Source organism: Colobus angolensis, unplaced genomic scaffold (genome assembly GCF_000951035.1).
Source record: "Colobus angolensis palliatus isolate OR3802 unplaced genomic scaffold, Cang.pa_1.0 Scaffold42, whole genome shotgun sequence".
NCBI classification, from domain to species: Eukaryota; Metazoa; Chordata; class Mammalia; order Primates; family Cercopithecidae; genus Colobus; species Colobus angolensis.
In genome coordinates, this window is record NW_012117599.1 from 4,393,116 (window position 1) to 4,416,723 (window position 23,608).

At 44.9% G+C, this 23,608-nt stretch overlaps 1 protein-coding gene across 1 annotated transcript in view; it reads left to right on the plus strand.

Annotated features, from left to right (window-relative positions):
* Window positions 1-1,208: 1,208 nt before the first annotated feature.
* LOC105522146 overlaps window positions 1,209-23,608 on the plus strand; it is a 48,083-nt gene continuing 25,683 nt past the window's right edge. The window contains exon 1 of the mRNA XM_011956571.1: window positions 1,209-1,770. Within this exon, the coding sequence (XP_011811961.1) occupies window positions 1,565-1,770 (206 nt within the window). The 5' untranslated portion in view covers window positions 1,209-1,564. The remainder of the gene's footprint in view (window positions 1,771-23,608) is intronic.

Sequence of the window (23,608 nt, forward strand, 5' to 3'; positions counted from 1 at the left end):
GATGGTGCAGTAACTAACATTTTCCATAGTGTTCTAGCTGGCAGCATCACATTTATAGTCACTGTTGTAAGCAACACTGTTCTGTGGGATAATCTAGATAATGTTTCATTGAGAAAAGTGATATTTTAATTATGGTGTGAAAGATACGGATCTTTTCCTTTCTGTGTCTAATAGGATATTTCTACAAACAAGATGCTGAGTGGAAAACCATCTGATTCTGTTGCACCAAAATAACCATCCTTTGAGGCAATTTCACCCAGCCCCGAGCCTCTGTGGGCAGGGCATGAAGGGTCAGGGGTTACCAAGAAGAGAGTTGACAATAACCACTGGACTGGGGGAATGAGGGGCCATGGTGTCAGTGCCTTCCTCCTTCTGTCCCTCTTGGGGCTGTCGTGTGCAGGACTGCCTTCCTGCCCCAGGGCGGCGCACTCCACTACGTCCCTGCAGGCTGGTAGGCCAGGATTCCCTCCGTGCATTAGCCAGCAGACGGCCCGGGGCTGAAAAGGGGGCGCTGAACCCTGATGGAAAAGAGGGAGTTAGAGTCCAAAGCCCAGCTCCCTTCCCCACGTGAGCCTGGGGAGCCTAGCTCTGATGAATACATCATTGCCTTGGCACCATCTGCCCCGGAGGACCAGGAGATGTTTGGAATGTTGTGTCTGTTCATTTGTATTTTCAAAGCACATGCCACACACTGCCTATTCGGAGACTGTGGATTTGCTGTGACTGTGAGATGCTGTGCCTTGATATGCTGACATTCTCCCATGTCATCTCTCTGCCTCTGGGAGCAAATGTCCTCCAGCCCTACAGACACATGCAGGGCCTCGGAAGACGTGTCTCTTAACTGCCACTCCGGCCACACACGCCTGATAAGCAGCAGCATTATTGTGAATAGCCAAAGTCAATATTAAGTACTGGAGAAGAATGAAAGTAGTTTGGGAATAATTATAACCACCTCTCCTACCCCCAAAAATATACTGTTCAAAAAGTCAGTCTGGAGACGCACATAACAACCCTATTTTTATACCAACCCGACTGAATTCTTAATATGTGGCAAAAAAGAAAATCATGGCTTACCATAAAGCAGGAGATGTAATAAATAATGAACTGCACTAACAGCTTAGCATCATAAGGAGACAGATGGAAAACTTCTCTCCCGAGATCACTGCTTCCAGAATTTGAGAAAGGGCTTCTGGACGTGTTCAGGGTGGATAGTTCAAGCCTGAATTTCAATGAGTTGGAAACACTTTTTAGTATAAACGCAAGATTTTCATGCCTCCCTTTTAGGAAATACGGGGATTATGGCGTTCATCTGTTTCATCCAGGACTGGAAGCAAAACCCTGAACCTCAGACTCTTCCAGCATGTCTGATTCAATCAAACAAGGGAAGATGCTGCGGGTGCTTTGTATGCTAAGGAAGTGCTACGATGCCATCGTCTGTCCAGGAGAAGAAAGGAACACCCATCCATGTGGTTAAGCTATCAGAAAACTGGAGCACTGGGAATAAAGGAATTATTTCCACGAGACAAGCGTGCCAGCCATTGGCTCATAATGAGCTGAAAGACCAATGACTGCTTCTCAGAGACTCCCAAGGGCCCAGTGTCCTGGCTGCAGACCTGCGGCTGAGTCAGCATGGTGCACAACAGAAAGTGAGGGGAAGGTGGCCAGTGCCACCAGGCTCTATTGGCATCACCTGGAGCAGCACGGACCCTTCAGTCTCCATTCTTTCTTCAGGAAAGGGGCCTACTCACAGATGAACACACCAAGGTTCAGGTAATCTCAGGAAGCTCAATTACTCCCACAGTCCTGGCTCACTGGGCTCTCTGGAAGCCCTTCTCCCTTGGCTGTCGTCTATTTTTAAACTGATATGTAGTGGTTGTACATATTTATGGAGGACATGTAATATTTTGATACTTGCATACAATGCATATTAAGTCAGGGTAATTGGGGTATCCAAGACCTCAAACATGTATCACTTCTTTGTGTCGGGAACATTCCAGATCTTCTCTTCTAGCTATTTTGAAATATACAATGTATCATTGTTAACTATAGTCACCCTACTGTGCTATGGAACCCTAAAACATATTCCTTCTATCTAACTCTATGTTTGTATTCATTAACCAACCTCTCTTCATCCCCTTCTCCCCTCTACCCTTCCCAGCCCCTAATAACTATCATTCTACTCTCTACTTCCATGAGGTCAACTTTGTCTAGCTTGCACATATGAGTGACAACCTGCTATATTTGTCTTTCTGTGCCTGGCTTATTTCAATTACCATAATTACCTCCAGTTCCATCTGTGTTGCTGCAAATGACAGGATTTCATTCTTTTTTTGTGGCTGAATAGTACTCCATTGTGTATACATACCACATTTCCTTTATTCATTCACCTATTGCTGAAGACAGGTTGATTCCCTATCTTGGCTATTGTGAACAGTGCTACAATGAATGTGGAAGTGCAGGGATCTCTTCAACATACTGATTGCCTTTTCCTTGGATATCTACCTAGCAGAGGGATTACTGAATCATATGGTAGTTCTATCTTTAGGTTTTTGAGGAACCTTTATACTGTTATCCACAGTGGGTGCGCAATGTGTGTTCCATCCATCAACAGTGCACAAACATTCCCCGTTCTTCATGTCTTCACCAGCATCGGTTATTTTTTTGTCTTTTGATAGTAGCCATTTTAACGAAGGTGAGATGATATCTCATTGCGGTTTTGATTTGCATTTCCCTGATGATTAGTGACGTTGAGCATTTTTTCGTATGCCTGTTGGCCACTTGTATGTCTTCTTTTGAGGAATGTCTTTTCAGATCATTTGCTCATTTTTAAACCAGGTTATTTGTTTTCTCGCTATTGAGTTGTTTCAGTTCCTTACATAGTCTGGTGATTAACCCCTTGTAGGATGGGTAGTTTGCAAATATTTTCTCCCATTCCGTGGATTGTTGCTTCACTCTCTTGACTGCTTCCTTTGCTGTGCAGAAGATTTTTGGCTTAATGTTACCCCATTTGTCGATTGTTGCTTTTGTTGCCTATGCTTTCGCAATCTTACTCAAAAAATATTTGCCCACACCAAGTCTTCAAGAGCAAAATTTGCACAATATCTGATTAGGTTCTGGGGACCATTCAGAGCAAGTCCCCTGGGGCACCTGAGCCAATAGGTGATCTAAACTTTCACCACAATTATGAGCCATCACATCAAATAGCCCATTTCTTCCAAAACCCAACTGACTCTTCACGGGAACTGTGCATTTAACAATGATGAAGTCATGCTTCCTTATCTTGGGGACACTGCAAATAATGGGGTGCTCTAGTTTCACTAAAATGCCTCAGATGAACTTTCCAACCCACAACCCTTACACACAAATGAATAGTAGCATGGACAGTCAAGTGCAAGCTCAAGTTCAAAAAGCCAAAACACAGGATATCAGGCATAAGATTAATTTACCTCTTACTTGCAAGAAAAGGTAGGAAATGATAAAATCAAAGGCACATGTTTTCAAAACCAAAAGAAACAATACATACAAAATGTTAACAAACGAGATGATAATTGTGTCAGTAATTCCCAAGGTCAGGCCGGGGGAGAGTGTAGTTGGGAAGACACCAAAACTCAGAAATTGTGGATTCCTCACTGTCTGCTCCTTCCAACACAGTGGAATGTGGACTGGTCTGAGAATGTGATGGTGTTCAGGACAATAGGTTGTAATGTGATTGGGGCAGAGCTTTTCTTTTTTTTTTTTTCTTTTCTTTTCTTTCCTTTTCTTTTGAGACGGAGTCTCCCTCTGTTCCCCAAACTGGAGTGCAATTGTGCAACCTTGGCTCACTGCAACCTCCACCTTCTGAGTTCAAGTGATTCTCATGCCTCAGCTTTCCAAGTAGCTGGGATTACAGGTGCCTGCCACCATGCCCAGCTAACTTTTGTATTTTTAGTAGAGACAGGGTTTCACCATGCCTTCTAGGCTGGTATGCAACTCCTGACCTCAGGCGATCCACCTGCCTCAGCCTCCCAAAGTTCTGCGATTACAAGCGTGAGCTTGTTACTTAGAAAAATGTCAAACTTATAGAAAAACTATAGTAATTACTCCTATATATCCTTTATGTAGATTCACAAAATGTTCACATTTTGCCACATAGGCTCGGTCTCTCTCTCTGTGAACATATATAGTTTTATGTTATTTTATTTATTTTTTGCTGAGTCTTGTCAAAGTTGTAGGTATGATGATTCCCTACATACTTCAGGATGCATCTTCCATAAGTGAGGACATTTTGTTACAGAACACATTCACTCTCATTTTCCATTACTGCTTTAAAGATTACCACAAACCTAGCAGCTCAAGACAACCCTCACTTATTATCCCATAGTTTCAGTGGGATTATCCCATAGCCTGGGTATGGCCTAGCTGGGTTCTTTGTATAGAGTTGCACAAGGCTGTAATCAAGGGTGGGTCAGGGTTATGGTCTCATCTGAGGCTTGCTTGGGGAAGAATCTGCCTGTCTTGGCAGAGTTCAGTCCTTGCAGCTGTAAGACTCAGGGCTTCAGCTCCTTGTGATATCTCTGCTGGAGGCTGCTTTCAGCTCCTAGAGGTCACCCTCGGTGCCTCCCATCACAGATAACCCACAGCATGGAAGCTTGACTCTTCAAAACCAGCAAGAAAGTGAGAGACGCCAGCAGGAAGGGGTTACAATCTTACATAACACAATCATGTAATGATATGCACATAACTGCAGACTTCTAGTCACTTTTGCCATAATCCATTGGTTAGAAGAAAGTCATAGTTCTCAAGGGAAGGGTGTCACACAAGTCAAGAACACCAGATGGGCTAGGTGCAATGGCTCATGCCTGTAATGCCAGCACTTTGGAAGGCAAAGGCTGGCAGATCACTTGAAGTCAGGAGTCTGAGACCAGTTTGGCAAACATGGTGAAACCCTGTCTCTACTAAAATTACAAAAATTAGCCAGGCATGATGGTGGGCGCCTGTAATCTCAGCTGCTTGGGTGGCTTGAGCCCGGGAGTTGGAAGTTGTAGTGAGCCGACATCACGCCTCTGCACTCCAGGCTGGGTTACACAGTGAGGCTCCATCTCAAAAAAGAACACCAGGTGGTGGGACCATGAGGACCACCTTATGTATCTGCCATAACATTATACAATGACCAAATTCAGGAATTCACATCGATATTATCCTTCTCAATGTATTGTGCCTGATGTCAGCTTGTCCCATTGTTGGTGATATTAACTCTGATTATTTGGTGAAGGTTTCTTATCTGTTAAATTTACCAATTTTCCTTTTGTAATGATTGTCATAGGCTTCATCAAAATGTCCCCCCACCATTTTAGCAAAATTGCTGATTCTTTGCCTGATTCAATGATTACCATGATGATTGCAAAATACTGATTAAAAAAAAAAAACACACTCCATCATTCTTTTTTAACTCCATTATTCAACATGTATTAGTTGGCAATTGACTGTAAGAAAGAGCTTTCCCTCTGTTGTATATCTGAGGGTATTTCCCTGTTCAGCAGGTCGTCAGGCGGGGCTGCAGGACAGAATATAATATGCATATGGCCGACATTAAAAAGTAGGTAAGTGTCACCCAGGGAAGACACCAGACATGATTTGAGGTCTTTGAAAACAGACAACATGCACGCCTGGCTCGAGTGGCCCAGTGATGACTTGCAGCCCGGGGAGAGACAACACGCACGCAAGATCTAGCCCCTGGCATTGCGCTGGACCCCATGGCCGGTGGGTCCACTCCACAGGTGATGTAGGCAGTGTGATCACACACAACCCACTTCAAGGGCCCCCAGCTCTCCCCATGTAGGGTCCAAAATACAAAAAGCTGGGGATGTGTCTGATGACCATCAGCCCACACACTGATGTGGACGTGGAATTTGTAACAGGGAACGGTATCCCCTCCCAGGTGATAAGCCCAGCACAGGCTATGCAGGCTCTTTATCTTCCCATAAGAAAATGTTCCAGGCCCAAGGCCCATCTTCCACAGCTACGCAGGATGCACCGACCACACGTGACTGCTTTCCCAGTGGTGATTATGTATTTATGCAGGCATGGACTTGAGGAATCTTATTATTTTAATGGCTTAAAATATATGACCGTCATGACTTGTTTAGATGCTCTCAAATTGTCCCATATTTGGTCAGTGGGAGCCCTTTCAAGCTGGCTTCTGTCTCCTGAGTCCTTTGAACATGTCCCCAGCATTCTTTGAGTTCTTCCTCACTTTCTGACATTACAAGATGGTCCAGGTCAATCTTGTTCTTTCCTGTCCCAGTCCTGGAGTCAGCCATTTCTCCAAGCAGCCCTGGTTTCTTGTATAGGGAAATGGCATTTAGAGAGTAAGATCAGTGTGCACGGGAGAGTTTCAAAGACATGGGTGATAGAATTGGCAGAGGCCACTGCAGTGGGTAGGACATTGGATGCCAGCTGTACTGTAGGTTCTTGAGAGGCTGAGAGTTAACTATCAGCGAAGTTTTCTTGAATGCCCCCAAGTGTTTAGAACCACACTAAGCCCTGAATGGGTCCTCTTTGAATGCCTGGCTGATTGATTCGTTTATTCATTGACTGTATTTATTGCTTGACAATAGAGCCAAAGATGGTTCATTAGATGTATCTTCATGGACTATTGCAATAGGTGCAATAAAGTGCGTGAGCAGCTTGGAGGTCATCCAGGCCACACCTCCATTTGGCTAATGAGGCCTCTTGGACCTCAGCAGGGGGAAATGCCATCTCCAGGTCACACACACTTGGCCGACAGCAGAGCCAGGTCTGGACACCAGCCCTCCCGGCTCGCTCCGGCACCTCTCATCAGTACAGCCTATGACGACATGCCAGAAAGAATCCTCTCCTTTTAACAGCAGAAAAGGTCACATAAGCCTCACCGTGACTTGTCTACCGTGGCTTAGCATGGGAGCCATGCATTCTGACCCCGCCCACCGCAGGCAGCGCTCCTAGCCTGAGGCTCACGGGCTGTCACTAAAAGCCAAACTGGAGGCTGCCTGTAGGCAGGCCTTCAGTTAGCAGAGTCACCCTCAACCATGGGCTCTCTGGAGTTCTGAGCCCAGCCAATCCACCAGGCTTTCTCCACCACTGACCACCTGCAGGCCACTGAGTTCTAGAGGCTGTAGTGATTCTGGGAGTCTCAAGGTCCCCATTTCCGCCCTGAGGTTCTCCATGTCTATTTCACTGTGAGAGTAAGCAATATTACTCCTTATTCATTCAAAATAAATAAAATGTTCTAAAAAGCTAGTGTCACAAGCATAGCTGTGGTTCACTGAGGCCTTAATCCATGCCTAAACTCTTGCATACTTCCTCTCTGGTCATTGCAACCACCATGCAAGGAAGCTATAATTATCTCCTCATTTTTCAGATGAAAAACCTGGGCCAAAAGAGACAAGCAGCCTTGTCTAAAGTCAGGGTAAGGGTGTGAAAGTGTGAGCTGGCAGCTGAACCCTGATCCATGGACTCTGAGCAGGTACCTCCCCTCTACAAGGATGAAAGGACGTTTAAGGCCCACGGGCTGAGTGGAGGTGGCTGGACACTGATTCTTCTGCTCCCCACCACTGAGGTTGGCCTGCGCTCCCAGGATTGCGGTGGCCCCTTGGCTCTTACCCTACCCCATCCCATCCCTGAGCTTCTCTCTCTCACTGTCTGCCAGTCCCAGGCGGGCTCCTCACGGCCCCAGGCTCCCTTCTGCCAGCAGCAACTCCTGCACTGGCTTCCTGCCTCCCTAAAAGGACTTAGTTCCAGCTCTGTTTTTAAACCCCAGAAAATGTTCTGGCAGGGCCAGCCCATAAACGTCCTTCTTTTGGCTGGAGCCACCCCAGAGGTTTCCCCTTGCAGTCCTTGGCACTTTGCCTGGGGGCCGCTGCGCAAGGGTGGGTCTTGGCAGTAAAGGTTTTCCTGGCCCCCTTCCTGGGAAGCACTTACGGGACAGTACCTACAGATGGAGACGAACAGTCGGTCAGGGCTCAGACAAGTTTAACTTCCGCTGTGGGACCAATATTCAAATAAAAACGTGTCAGTGACTCTGACAGGACAGACACTGGGGTTCCCAGTAGCCAAGAAGAGGTTACAGAGTTAGGCCTGGACTCCAAGGCCAGTCCTACCCGGTACTGGCCGTAGACCTGGACTCCAAGGCCAGTCCTACCCGGTACTGGCCATGGGACCTCGGGCACGTTACCTAACCTCGTGAGGGGTGAAGTGCATGGGACCCCCCTCTTGGGGGCTGATCTAGCCTAAAGCTCATGAAGCTTGAGGTTTTTTGTATGTGTAATTTTGTATCCTTTGCTCAAATGGTATGAGCTGCAAAGACTTGGAGCTATTTCCACCGGTTGTTGAAGGCTATTTACCTGTTTTAAGGGACAATTGTTTTTTCTCTCTGAGGAATAAGTGAAATGGTGACTTCGATAGCTTTGTGACCATAGAACCCAAGGAATAGACCCAGAATTCTCTGGAAGGGAAACATCACTGTCACATAGCCCTCTCGGCCTTGGTTCAAACTCCTCCCCTTCCCCCACCAGTCTGGGTCTCCTGAAGCCATGCAGGTGAAAGTGCTTGGAAATGGCCAAGTGCTGTTCAGACCTCAGAGGAAATAAGTGCTGTTTTCAGGTCATGTTCCTCTAGCGTAACAGATCCCACCTGGCTACACGCTGGAATATGCGAGAGACTTCCAGAAACACAAATGCCTGGCCTCTACCCCAGACAGATTCCATCAGAGTCGCTGGGGGCAGGACTCAGGTTTTGGCACCTTGTTTAGGTTGCTCAGAGGATGCCACTGTGCGGCCGAGGTTGAGAGCCGCGGCTCTAGAAAGCCATCCTGGGCCTTCCAGATCATGTGCTTCTGCAGTATTAATTCTGGAGTGTTTATCTTTGCTGCTCATTTGGTGCTTAGCCTTGTCTCCTTGTCCTGTCATTTGTTGTTTCTCCTTCACAGACTAGGTAGTGAGGACCCTCACAGCCTCTCCCCTGCCATTGCCCCAGCTCTGGGCATTTATTTAATTCTGCCTAAAACTGAGAGCAGGAGGATGTATCTGACTGTTTACTGTGCACTCAGGCATGTCCAGTCCCACTTGATAGGTGCTTCAGCCCGTCTTATGTGCTAGCAGCCTCCATCTCATCTAAGCCCTAAAAGAAACCAGCAAAGGAAGGAATTTAGTGGCTCTATTTTACAGGGGAGGGAGGTGAGGCTCAGAAAGATCAAGTAGCTTGTCCAGGCCATGGGGCTACCCAGTGCTGGAGCTCTGTGTGCAAAGCCTCGTGCCTCTCCCTGCAGCATGCTGCCCTGGCTACAGTCTTGTCGAAGCAAGGACTGACCAGAGAGAAAATGTGTTTGGGTGGCAAAGCTGGAAGGCAGCTCAAATGGTAATTAAGAAAACTGTAAAGCTAAGATTTGAGTTTTTTGCTGCAGAGTTTCATGATATGATTCATGCTCATTTGGTGTGGCCAGGGTTAGCTCTGAATGATTAGGTCAGCTATAAAATGTGGGTGCTTTCCTGAGTTCCTGCCAAAATAAATTAATAATAAAATGACCTATAAATATTTAATAGCCGATTAGAGGTTTTTCTCTTTTTTTGGATGAGTATCAACATCCTTGGATAATTGCACTTGAAAGTTGCAAATAATCTCTGACCCTTGTATTTCTCAATATAACCTATGTAAATTACCTCTCCAGAAAAATCTGTTTGGAGTCTAACAGACCTTGCAGGAAACATGAATAGCAAAACCATTCAAACCTGGAGGTCACTTCACTCTGAGAGGTGAGGACAGCGTGCTGGACCAAGAAGAGGTGGCAGTGGGTGCTGATATTCCCTTAAATGACAGTTGATTCTGTGAAAGATACAGCTCCCCAGTGGCCCCAGCCCTCTTCCTTTACGCCCAGAAGACCATCAGCCAAATTCCCCACTGACCTCAGATGACTCAGAACTTTTGCAGCCAGGCATGGTGGCTCATGCCTATAATCCCAGCACTTTGGGAGGCCGAGGCAGGTGAATTGCTTGAGGCCAGTAGTTCAAGACTAGTCTGGACAACATGGTGAAACCCTGTCTCCACCAAAAATACAAAGATTAGCCAGTCTCATAACCCACTCTTAAGAAAATAAATAAGGGCGGGGCGCGGTGGCTCAAGCCTGTAATCCCAGCACTTTGGGAGGCCGAGACGGGTGGATCACGAGGTCAGGAGATCGAGACCATCCTGGCGAACACGGTGAAACCCCGTCTCTACTAAAAAATACAAAAAACTAGCCGGGCGAGGTGGCGGGCGCCTGTAGTCCCAGCTACTGGGGAGGCTGAGGCAGGAGAATGGCGTGAACCCAGGAGGCGGAGCTTGCAGTGAGCTGAGATCTGGCCACTGCACCTCAGCCTGGGCGACAGAGCGAGACTCCGTCTCAAAAAAAAAAAAAAAAGAAAAGAAAAGAAATAAATAAAAATTAAAAATATTAAAATATTAACAAAGAAGAACTGACCTGCCTTGTAGCTATGCTGGAGTCAAGACCACAAGGATTTCCTTCTAAGGCAGCTGCTCTCTCTTAGTGGTTGGGTGAATGGTCCTGGAGCTTGCTAAAAGTGCAGGTCAGTGGGGCTGGCCAAGGCAGGGCTCAGGAATCTGTCGTATTAGTTAGTAGCCCAGACCCCTTGGGGTTGTGAATATAGACTTAGCATCACAGCCTCAGGACACCTCCGTGGTCATCCAGTCCAACCTCTTCCCTTTTGTCTGATCCCCAATCCCATCTCCGCCATTGGAGTTCCTCTGGGCTCTCAGGATCAACACTAGGGAAGGAGGTGGGATTGGGAGGGTGAGAAGTTGGGCTGTGATGCCCAGCGAAGGCCTCAGCCAACTCCGCAGGAAGCTCTGGAGCCGGGATGGTCCTTCAGAGGTGTCCACGCCAGCTCTGCCCTGAGAGCTGCTCACAAGTGTTAGACACATTCACTTTGAGAGCTGGGTCTTGGATCTCACTTGTGAAAGGTAAACCAGGTGGAGTGAACTAAGGTCTTCTTTAGGAATGGGTGTTAGAAAAGCCCACTCCCCATGGCCAGGGCATCAGACAGCCCCGCTGGGATGCAGAGCCCTTACTGCGGTCGTATATCAAGTTTAGCACAAGGTCTTGACCAGTATCTCTCTAACATCCTTACATTCCAGGCTTTCCTAGGCAGAATAGTGTCCTCAAGGAATCCTCCAGTCATTCTATCAGTAAGCCCAAATATCCCTGTTGAGTTCATCAGTTGATGAAGAAATTGAGGTCAGGGAAAAGAAGTTGCATGGTCAAGGTCACTTCACATGCTTGTTCTTGTTCAGGCCTTGGAAATATGACTCTTTTAAGGTGTATGTTTCAAAGCACCCCCAGATGTCTCAATAAAAATACGATGACACACCTCCCTGTATATATACACATCCTTTTTTTTTTTTTTTTTTTTTGAGATGGAGTCTTGCTCTGTCGCCCAGGCTGGAGTGCAGTGGCTGGATCTCAGCTCACTGCAACCTCTGCCTCCCGGGTTCACGCCATTCTCCTGCCTCAGCCTCCCGAGTAGCTGGGACTACAGGCGCTGGCCACCTCGCCCGGCTAATTTTTTGTATTTTTAGTAGAGACGGGGTTTCACCCTGTTAGCCAGGATGGTCTCGATCTCCTGACCTCGTGATCCGCCCGTCTCGGCCTCCCAAAGTGCTGGGATTACAGGCTTGAGCCACCACGCCCAGCCATACACATCCTATTGACTCCCTGTTTTCTCAGAAAGGCTTTTCTCTAACTGGAGTGTTTTAATAGAAGCAGGCAAGAAACCCCAAGATCATAAAAAAAACTAATTAGCAAGGGTGGAGGTGATCCTTCCACCCCATCTGGTGTCCTCAGTGCCAGAGTCCTAACCAGGGTGGGGCACCCCAGGTTTTGTGTCAGGGCTACAAGATATACAGGAGGTACAGATGTCAAATCTCATTGCTAATGCAACTGATTGAACAACGTGCAGTTCCTGCCTCAGCAGCACCCCCAACTCAATGCACACCTCATCAGACTCAAGGCGGGCCTGCTCCAGGTCCCCTAGCTAGCCAGAGGACAAGGACAGAGGGGTGACCAAGGCCTCCTGTGATCTGGGGGTGCAGTTCATGTTTGCTCATGAGGGTTGAAGGTTCCTTTTCTATCAAAGTGCCCTGCCTTGGAGACCTCATGCTTGTCCTGCTTTACCTTCCAAGGTCTCTGATTCTCAGAGAGAAGATCTGAGGCTGGCGTGCTCTTCCTTCCTCTCTTTTCCCATTCAACTCCACCGCACCCCACCTCCTGCATCAAAAACAGCCACTTGCTCAGCCACCACAACCCTGTGTAGCAGAAAGATGTACAATTCTGATTCTTTCAGCTTCAATATCAACTGAGCCCTTTGGTATGCAATGACCTACATAGTGTTTAATATGGAAATATAAGAATGTTTATCTTAAAAAAAAATCTCTGACCCACTTTCAGGCCACCAGCACAGGTACTCTTGGGTAAGGCAGATTCCTGTTGACTCTGAGCAGCACAAATGCTAATATCATTAGCACGTCTCCTAGGATTTAGAGTAATTCAATCAAACCCCTCCTCCCTCCAGCAAGGGCCAGTTCTGAAACTCTCCTTAATTCATTTGTCAGAACCCGATTGCTGCATCAAGGGCCTGAATTAAAACAGCAGATTCTCAAACGCAGGCTCATGGCATAGCAATTTACACATCCTCTATAGGGTGCAGTCTTTTGGGGCAAGAGATTAACTTAAGCTTTCTAATGATGAATTTATAAAAGGAGTGCTTGTCACCCTTCTTCCCCTAGTTTTCAGCTGATCTAAGGAACTCCTGGAAAATTATTTTTTAAAGAATTGTTGTCTCATATTAAAGGGGTACCAGCTGTGATTTAAAACTTCTGTCTGGGGAAAAGTAGACAAACTCCTTCCACATCAGTGTAGTTGAAAGATTTGGAATTTAGAGACCTGGGCTTAGGTCCCAGCTCCACTGTTCCATAGCAGGGTGACCTTGGGTGATCATTATCTGTATGTTCTACTTTCTTTCCCCGAAAATGGGAATCACATTCATGTTTGCTTCACTGAGCTACTTACAAAGACCAAATGAGATCATGAACATGCATTATCAATGGAAAAGCTTTATCCAAGGATAAGGGATCTTCCTTTATTTTTGATTGCCTATTAGAGGGGTCAAAGCCAACACTGAAAATCAAAAATGGTTCCTTTTCATCACCCTTTGCTTCCTAGATTATCTTTAGGTCCTCAGAGGTACCCAACCTCTCTCCATTTTTATCCCATGTATAGTATGAAATGTGTGTAACTTTATTCATTACCAAAGTGTGAATGTCTCTCGTGGGGACATTTTCTTAGTTACGGGAAACAAAACTGTGATCCGATCTGCTAAAGTTCTTTGAATGAGGGATTAGGGGACTCATTTGAGGTCAGGGAGGCATGTTGGTTTCCCAAAATTCAATTGATAGGTAGCTGTTTGCTTGTGGATATTTAAGGACAACCCTGTGGCGAAGGGATGTGGTCTGAAAGGAGCAGTTCTTCACAAGAACCCAGGGTAACTTGCATGGATCTGTGAACCTGCTGGGAGTAATCACATCGCTACCTTTAATGGGGCCACTTGTAGTTGTAATCTTGACCAGAGGCTCCTACCCTTAAAGCGGATGGCCCTCCCCACTGTGCAGGGCCTCATCCAATCTGCTGAAGGCCTGGATAGAACAGAAGGCTGAGTAAAAGAAAATTCTCTTCTTCCTCTTCCTCTTCTTCCTCTTTCTCCTCCTCCTCTTCCTCCTCCTCCTCCTCCTCCTTCTCTTCTCCTCCTCCTCTTCCTCTTCCTCTTCTTCTTCTTCTTCTTCTTCTTTGACAGAGTCTTGTTCTGTTGCACAGGCTGGACTGCAGTGGCACAGTCTCAGCTCACTGCAACCTCCACCCCCTGGGTTCAAGCAATTCTCGTGCCTCAGCCTCTCGAGTAGCTGAGATTACAGGCATGCACCACCACGCCCAGCTAATATTTGTATTTTCAGTAGAGACAGGGCTTCGGCATGTTGGCCAAGCTGGTCTTGAACTCCTGGCCTCAAGTGACCCACCTGCCTCAGCATCCCAAAGTGCTGGGATTACAGGTGTGAGACACAGCACCCAGCAGAGAATTCTCTCTTCTGCCTCACCGTCTTTGAGCTGGGACATCTGGACTAAGACTTAAATTGGATCTATCCCATTAGCTCTCCTGGGTCTGGGCTTCTCAGCCTCCAGAGCCACATGAGTCAATTCCCTATAATAAATATCTTTTTACATATACATATAACTGTATATATACATATCCTATTGACTCTGTTTCTCTGGAGAACACTAACTAATACAACACTACTTGATCATGGTTTGTACTCCTTTTCACATGTTGCTGGATTCCGTTTGCTAGTATTTTACAGAGAACTTTTGCATCTATATTCATAAGAGATATTGGTCTGTGGCTTTTTTTTCTTGTGATGTCTTGGTCTGGCTTTAGTATTAGGGTTATACTGGCCTCATAGTATGAGTTGGGAAGTGGTCCCTCCTTTCCTGTCTTTTGGAAAAGCTGTTAAAGAATTGGCATTCATTTTTCTTCAAATGTTCAGTAGAATTCACCAGTAAGCCTTTTGGACTTGGGTATTTCTCAGTGGGTAGCTTTTTGATTAATAACTTGAGCTCTCTTCTTGTTATTAATCTATTTAGATTGTTCTATTTCTTCTTGATTGGATGTTTGTGAAAAACTGCTCCTTTCAGACCACATCCCTTCGCCATAGGGTTATCTCTAAATATCCACAAGATAGGCTCTTAAGAGAATCAAGTCACCTGTAAGAGTGAACACTGTTGGAGGTAAAAGTCAAAAATTCTACTGAGTTGATACTTGCAGCTGAGTCTTCTCCTTCTTCCAAGCAACTAGATTGTGGTTGGGTCATCTAGACACTTGTCTGGAGTGAACTGAACTCCCTGAACCATTTGATCCAAAATATGAGCTTGTGAATGAGCAAAAGTGTGATGAAATTAAATTACCATCATTTTGCGGTCTAGCACAAAATGCAACAGGTGTTAATTCAGATGCCGGTGGCACTTCTCTGAAGATGGAGATGGCTAGGTGATATTATGTGGCTTCTTGGAGATAGTCAGCATTCAGGAAAAGCATTAAACAATGTCCTTGTTTTCTATCACTTTTGGAGAGCTCAGAGGCCTCTAGAAAGTTGTCATCAACAATAAGCACCTCCCCCACCCCACTGCACCAGAGCCTTCTAGAGTTGTGACCATGGTCCCAGTTCCCTGTGAGTTATTTTCCATTCCAGCCTGGCTGCAAAGAAAGTTTCCATCTGCTTGACTTCCCGATCTCTTCCTATCTCTGTGAGGCATTTCATTGTTATGGCTAATCACCACAAATGCACTGAGGGTGCCAAGCTAATAAATATGGGGAAGTTGCAAGAATCAAGAAATCCAACCAAGTTCTCCCATTCTTGGACTATGGTTATTGACTTCTTTCCTGCCTGGAACCCAGAAACTCTTTGCTGTTGTTGTTTTCTTGTTCTCCAAGTTAGTTCTCAAGGGAGACCTTGTCAAACTTCCTCAATTATTTAGACTTTCCTTGTCTCAGAGTCCTATAGGTCTCTTCCCTGAGGAGGTCTGCAAAGGTAGAATGAGAACTGAGAATGAAGGGCCATGATGGCATCCCCCGCTGACCACGCCCCCATAGCCTCTCACTTGGGTGACTGCAGGGATCACCTTGCAGCTCTCTCTGCTTCTTCCCTCGCCTCCAACTTTATCCTTATCACACAGACCAGAGGAGAGCTCCACCTCTCCATCTGCTCCAGTTTCAGTGGTCTCCTTAAACACACCAGGGACACTCTTCCCTTTGCATTTGCTGTTCCTTCTGCCTGGAACACTCTTCCCTAGATATTCACAGGCTCACCCCTTTAGTTTCTTCAGGTATTTATGTAAGTGTCACTTTCAAAGTCAGATTGTCCATGACTACTCTATTTACAGTGTAATCCCTAACCCCAACCCCTAAAACACTCTATCCTCTTAATTGCCTTGTATCTTACTTCTCAATTCTGTTATTGCCTCCTTCCCCACTAGACTGTAAGCTACATGAGGGCAGGAGCTTTGCTATTTGTTCACTGAATGGATTGGAGGTTGAGTAAGAATGTCATTTACACCACCTGAGAGCTCATCACTCAAGCAGCTGCCAGTGGTACCTAAAAACCTCGTTAACTGCATAATAGAATTTCTCCTGGATCCAGTTAATGGGCTGAGTGAGGCTCAGGCCACCATGTTAGTTAGGCAGCTTGAAGAGAAAATGCACCTTCTTCTTTCCCCAAGCCAGTTTTACCACCCTTCTTTTTAAATGCATTATCCCTAGACGATGCCTTAGCAAAGTTGAGACTTTCTTGAATCAAGTTAGTAAGAAGTTAACTAGGAGCTAATTAGTAAGGCAGTTAACTTTTCAACTTATCTCTCTTAAGCTTTGAGCACTGTACATTTGTGCTTCTGTAGGTATTGCTGTGACTCTTGTGTCTAAAGATGGGAATATGAAAGAAGCTATGTTCATGAAGAACATCGTAGTAGATCCTTTAACTTTTAGCCTCCTTTTTGTCCAGGATTAGATTCCAGTGGGATCATTCCTGTGCTTATCCCTTAGAATTTCTGGCCCTCTTGCCCTGCACTACACTTGCCGGCAAATCCCCAATCATGATGAAACCCAACCCTCTTCACACCTGCAACTGAGCAGCTGAACGGGGCTGACAATAACCACACAGCCAGCCAGCCAGCAGGTCTGAATGAAAAATCCCGCCCACTTGCTTCAAGTGCTGCCTGAGCACTCCTGAACTCCCCTCATCCATTCACGTGCCCACTCTGCTCTCCTTGACAGCTATTTTCACCCTTCTTGCCTCCAACCATCCTCTCAGCCAATGAACTTGCTTCTTATTCCAAGGAAAAGAGAGAAACAATCAGAAAAGAACTTCTGCAAGCTTCCCCCAACAAACCTAGGAACTCACCCGAATCTAGACCTAGGTACTCTGCCTGTTCTTGCTTACCATGGAGGAATTTATCATATGCCCACTGTAGCCCACACTTCCACTTGGACATTGCTCCTGTCCCCTCTTGCCTATTCAAGGGCTTCACACCAGCAATTGCCCCTCTTTTTCTCAAATCATAATTTCTCCCCTCTCTACATGAGCATACAGGCATGGTGAAATATCTCCCAGTTTACAAAAAAGGAAGATAAACTCTCTTGTTACTCATCCCCTGTGAACTACAGCCCCCATTTGTCAGCTCTTCTTTATGGTAAAACTCCTCGAAATGGTGGTCTGTTAGTCTCCATCTCCACTTTCTCTTCCAATCTCTTTTTCAGTTTGCTCCAACCTGACCTTCATTTGCATCTACATCAGCTTCTGTCAAGGTCCCCATGATTGGTTTCCAGCCCTCCTCCAACGCACCATCTCTTCCTTGAAACAGTTTTGTTCACCTGGCATCCTGGGCACCACGTCTCTTGGCTCTCCTTCTATCTCAGGGCTGCTTCCTAGACTGCTTCCTCTTCATCAGTCCTACCTGGAGATCGATGGAGTACCCAGGGCCTAATTCTCAGCTCTCAGCTCAGCTCTTCCTCCCCTCTGAACCTGCCCCCTAGGAGGTACTATGTTACTTCCAGTTGCTCATGACCACTGGGTTTGGATTTGCAACCCAGGCCTCTTACAGGAGTGGCAGGCTCCCACCAGCTGCCCACTTCACATCTGTCCTTGGCTCAAGGATCATCTCAAACTTCTTATATCCAAAAATAGAGTTCTGGAGCCAATGTGCCATTTTCTACTTCCACATGAGTAGTACTTTAAGCCAAAAAAAATTTGAGTTGTCCTTGACTTCTCTTTTTCTCTCACATGTCACAATCAACCCATCGGCCAATTCTTCAAACTATGTCTAGAGTCCAACCATTTTTCACCACCTCCAGCATAATTCACCAGGAATATTGCAGTGGCCTCACTGGGCTCTGCTTCCCCTGTGCCCCTCTATCATCTTTCCCTACACAGCAGCCAGAGGAGGCTTTTACAAAAAACCATGTCATTGGTCATTGGTATCGACCACTTCCATGCCTCAAGCCCCAAGATGCCTCTCCATCTGCTTACAGTCAAATCGGTTCCTGGCCATGTCTCTCACCTCATCCTAACTTGCTGCTTACCAGCCCGTGGGCCTCCTGTCCTTTCTCTAATATCTGCCCCAGGGCCTTTGCATTGTCTGTATCCTCAGACTGGAGTACTTTCTCCCCAGATATCTGCTGGCTTGCTCCCCTATCTCTTTCTAGTCTCTCATAAATGAGAGCCTCTCTAAATACTCCCCATAAAATAGCTTGGACTCTGCCTCCCCACCACCCTTGATTCCCCTTAGCCTGTTTATTTTCTTCACAGCACTGCTAGGAGCTTCACAGCTCCCGCTGACATATCATGTGCTTCTCCGTTTAGGATCTGTTTCTTCTGCCTACAGGGGAGTGTGAACTCCTTGAGGGCAGTCCCTCTGTCTGATCAGTTCACTGCTATAGGAACAGTGACTGACACACAAAAGCCATCCTTTTAACATCCACTGTATGAATACAAGAGTCAACTGATAATAGTGGAATTCATAAACAACCCGTATCCAACAGCAGAAAAAGGATGAAGTAAATTACATTTTGGCTCCTCAATGGAATTTTAGAGTCAATAAAATAGATGAAATCATTCATAGGTATTACTTAAAGGACACGAAAAATTTTCAAAAATGACTTTAAATTGTTAACAGATGCACAGGGCAAAAGTTTTACCCACCTAGCAAACAAGAAAAAGCAAATTAAAAGAACTGTGGGATATCACATTCCTGTTACTAAATTAGCACATGTTTCTCTTTAAGCATACACCACTAGATTCTGGAAAGGCTTTCCTGGGGTAAACCCTCTCCTAAGGGATGTAAATTTACACAACACCTTTGGAAAAAAAATCTAGACAAAAATACATCATATTACATCAAGATGTTCATTCTTTCTCATCTCATATTTCTCCTGGGACTGTCATGTAAGAACATAATAAACACCATGGATATAAAAAACAAAATAAGAAAGCCTACATATTCTAATGGTTAAGAAGATAATGATGCATTTACTCCATTGAGCAGTATAAAGGCACCAAATTATGTGTATTAAGAGTTTTATTGACTTGGAGAAATGTTTATACCATAATCTGATACTAAGTTGTATTTTTTTAAAAAATCAGTCCTGGGAGGATGCCAGGTTATCTACATAGGGAGCAAAAGACATTCCCAGATTTCCTCTAGGAGCCTGGAGAATTTGGACTCCTGCTCACAATTACTGACTCGACGCTTTCTGTTATGTTTCCAATGGTCTAATTAAGTTTCTCTTCAGATAATGCTTTGGCCAAGCTCTTTTTTGTTACAAATACACAATATAAAGATTTCACTCTGCATTCCCCGTTGCCATCCTTCTGCATCAGTACCACAAACAATTAAGTTGACCCTGTGAGAGGTTTAATGCTTAATTTTTACATGCTAAAGAATTATTAGCATTTTAGTAAGTCACAGCACTTAACATCTATTAACGAGTATTGAAACTTTATAAACTAATTTTCTACCACAGTGGTAGAAAATTTTCCCATTTTTTCCCCACCATTTTTCCCATTAAAAAGCAAACAATCAAAGAACAACAGAAAAGTGTTATCAGCAGGGAAAGCCTCACCTAGACCAAGGTCTCTCTTTTTAGAATTGATGCAGACACCTGTGTGAAATGTTGGGCTCAGTAGTATTTGGAAGGGGAGAAGTGACAAAGAGGAGTTCCTCTAAGTGTCCTCATTCTCCAGAATCCAGGAAGGGTTGAGGCTGACAACTGAGTTGCCAGTTAACCCCATGGGACCCCAAAATCACAAATACTAAACCTGAGACTCTGTTCTGTATTGCATACATGCGCACCTGCACACACACACCCCAGCTTCAGTTCACCCAAAGAAGCAAATTACCCACTGATTGTTGTTAAAGCAATTTAAAACTTTTGAAATAGTTATAGATTCAAGTTCAGAATAACACAGAGACACCTTTATCCAGTTTTCTCCTATGGTAATGTTTTCCAATACTACAGCACAATACCACATCCAGGATATTCACACTGATAAAAATCCACTGATTTTAGATTGCTCCAGTATTTTTTTTTTTTTTTTTTTTGAGACGGAGTCTTGCTCTGTCGCCCAGGCTGGAGTGCAGTGGCCGGATCTCAGCTCACTGCAAGCTCCGCCTCCCGGGTTTACGCCATTCTCCTGCCTCAGCCTCCGGAGTAGCTGGGACTACAGGCGCCCGCCACCTCGCCCGGCTAGTTTTTTGTATTTTTAGTGGAGACGGGGTTTCACCGTGTTAGCCAGGATGGTCTCGATCTCCTGACCTTGTGATCCGCCCATCTCGGCCTCCCAAAGTGCTGGGATTACAGGCTTGAGCCACCGCGCCCGGCCGGTTGCTCCAGTTTTACTGGTACTTGTGTGTGTGTGTGTCTGTGTGTGTGTGCGCGCGCGTGCGTGTGTGTACTCTATGCAATTTTATCACATATGTAAGGGGGTGTGTGTGTATGCACACCACCACAGTTAAAATACAAAACAGTTCCCTCACCACTGGGATCCCTCTGTTGATGTTTTATAGCCACACACACTTCCTTCCTCAGACTCCTGTCTGTCCCTAGTCCCTGGCAACCACAAACCTGTTTTCTACTTCTATAATTTTTACTTCAATTAAATTACATAAATGGAATTATGTAATATGTGCCCTTGTGGAACATCTTTTCAAATGCTTATTCGCCATCTGAATATTTCCTTTGGTTAGGTGTCTGTTCAGGCCTTTTGCCCATTTCTAAATTGGGTTGTGCGATTTTTTGCTGTTGAGTTTTAGGAGTTCTTTGCATGTTTTTGATAACAGTTCTGTATCAGATGTGTCTCTGGCAAATGTTTTTCTCATTCTGTGGCTTGTCTTCTCATTCTCTTGATTCTACTGACTTTTAAGATACTACCCCCTTCATTGGATATGTGGCTTGGAAATATTTCCTCCCTGTCTGTAGCTTACCTTTATGTCTTCTTCATAGAATTTTTCATAGAGGAGTTTTTAATTTTGATGAGGACCAAATTATCCATTGAATTGTGCTTTTGGTGTCAAGCCTAAGAATTGTTTGCCTGGCCCTAAGTCCCAAAGAATTTCTCTTTATTGCAAGAGGTAACCAAAGGGGAGCTCTGAAAGGTGAAAAGAGGAAGGTGAACTGATTGGAAACTAAGGAGTGGAGGAACACTATGGCAGCATGGCTATGCTGTGTGTACAACCTTCCACCCACTCGAAGAAAGAGACTCACATCTGTGATTCCCAACATCAAATGTGCAATAGGAAGTGGCCCAGGAATGCTCATTCCTCTGCTGGACGAAACAAGAGCTCCCCGGACAATGCCAAGAGGGATGGATCAGGAGATCCACTGACAAAAAGCTACAAGGGAAGTACTCTCCTTTCCTGCAGGCTTGAGACCTTTCTCCTCCACTGAGAGGCGCCAGAAGCTGGGCAGTATTGGCAAGCGGGGTTTTGCCATGGGAAGCCCCGTCTTCTCTTTTAGTCTCCATGGATCTGAGATTCCTCTCTCCCACCAAGAGACATGGGTGGCAGGGTGGCCCCAGCAAGAGGGATCCTGCCCAGGAAGCGCTCTTTATTTCCAAGGCATAGAAGGGTCCCTTTCCACATTTAGAGAAACTAGCCTAGGGAAATTCTTCATATCCCCTCAGGTAGCACCAGCAGGGTCCAATGGGAGCCTCAGCAGCTCCAGAAAAACCAGGAAGACCAAAGTAGCACCACAAAGGCTGTGAAAATGAAATTAGCATTGCACCCACAGCCCACAAAACCAGCATACACACAAAACCTAAAAAGATAATCTCCAAACATAATAGCCAGGCTGTTCAGGATATAATGTAAAAAGTTACCCATTGTACCAAGAACCAGGAAAATCACAACTTGAAAGAAAACAGACAATCAACGGATGCCAATACTGACACAAATCAGATGTTGAAAGTATTTCACAAGTATTTAAAAGTAGTCATTGTAAAACTGCTTTAACAATGAATTACAAATTCTGTTGACACAAATGGAAAAATTTAAATTTCAGAAAATAAATAGAAGTTATAAAAAAGAAACAATCAGAAATTATAGAACTGAAAAACCCAATAACTGAAAAATTGTCAAGGTATTACATGTGCTCAATAGTACAGTGGAGCTGAGTGAGGACAGAACTGATAAGCTTGAGGAAGAACCCAAAGGCTTCACCCAGTCTGAACAATAGAGAGAAAATAAACGGAAAAACAAAAGAACAGAGCTTCAGGGACCTGTGTCAAAATAGCAACAAAATAAAATCCAGCATTTGTAACATCAGAGTCCCAGAGGATTCTGTGGCTGAAAGAGAATTCAAAGAAAGAGTGGCTGAAAACGTCTCAGATTTGGCAAAAAGACATAAACCTACACATTCAAGAAGTGAGCGAATCCCAATCAGGACACATCCAAAATAATCCATGCCAAGACATATCATAATTCAACTTCTGAAAACATTAAGACCAAAAAGAATTCATAAACGCAGCCAGAGGATAATGACACATTACCTGTGGGGAAACACCAGCCAGTTTGCGTGACAGTGGATTTCTCTTCCTCTGAAACTCTGGAGACCAGAAGAAAGTGACACGTTTTTCAAGCTCTGAAAGGGAAAAAAAAGTACCTGCCAGCCACAAATTCTATATCTGGCAAAACTATCCTTCAGGAATAAATGGTAAGTAAACCTATTGTCAGATGACAAGACACCAAAAGATTGTGCAGATAACGAACCTAATTTTAGAGAATGGCTAGACAAGTTTTCAAACAGAAGGGTAATGATAAAAGAAAGAATCTTGAGCATCAGGAAGCAAATACAATGGAAAGAGAACATATATGGGTACATACAATAGGCTATCCTATTCCTTACGAGTGTCATCAATCATATTTGATTGAGGGAATGAAAATTATAAGACCAGTTCTCACGTGAGTCAATGAGGGGAAGGTAAAGGGGCCTCAATGGCAGTAAGGTTTTCACATGCCACTTGCAGTGGTAAAATGTTGACAGCAGTAGACGGCGATAAGTCACATACGTTCACTATAATATCCAGAGTAACCACTGAACAGGCTATTCAAAGAGATACACTCAAACACATTATAAACACATCAAGATGGAATTCTAAAACTTGTGCAAGTAATCTATAGGAAATTACAAAAAAGAAACAGAAATGAGAATCATAGGAAAGTTACAAAAAACAGAAAATAAAATGGCAGGCTTAAGCTCTAACATATCGATAATTACCTTATATGTAAGTAGTCTAAATATACTAATTAAAAGGTGGAGATTGGTTTAGAGATTTAAAAAGTGTCTCAGGGTGTGTGCCTGTGGTCCCAACTGCTTAGGAGGCTGGAGAGTGTTTCCACACTTAAGAACTTGGAAACGTGGGGCGGAGCAAGATGGCCGAATAGGAACAGCTGCAGTCTCCAACTCCCAGCGCGAAGGACACAGAAGACCGGTGATTTCTGCATTTTGAA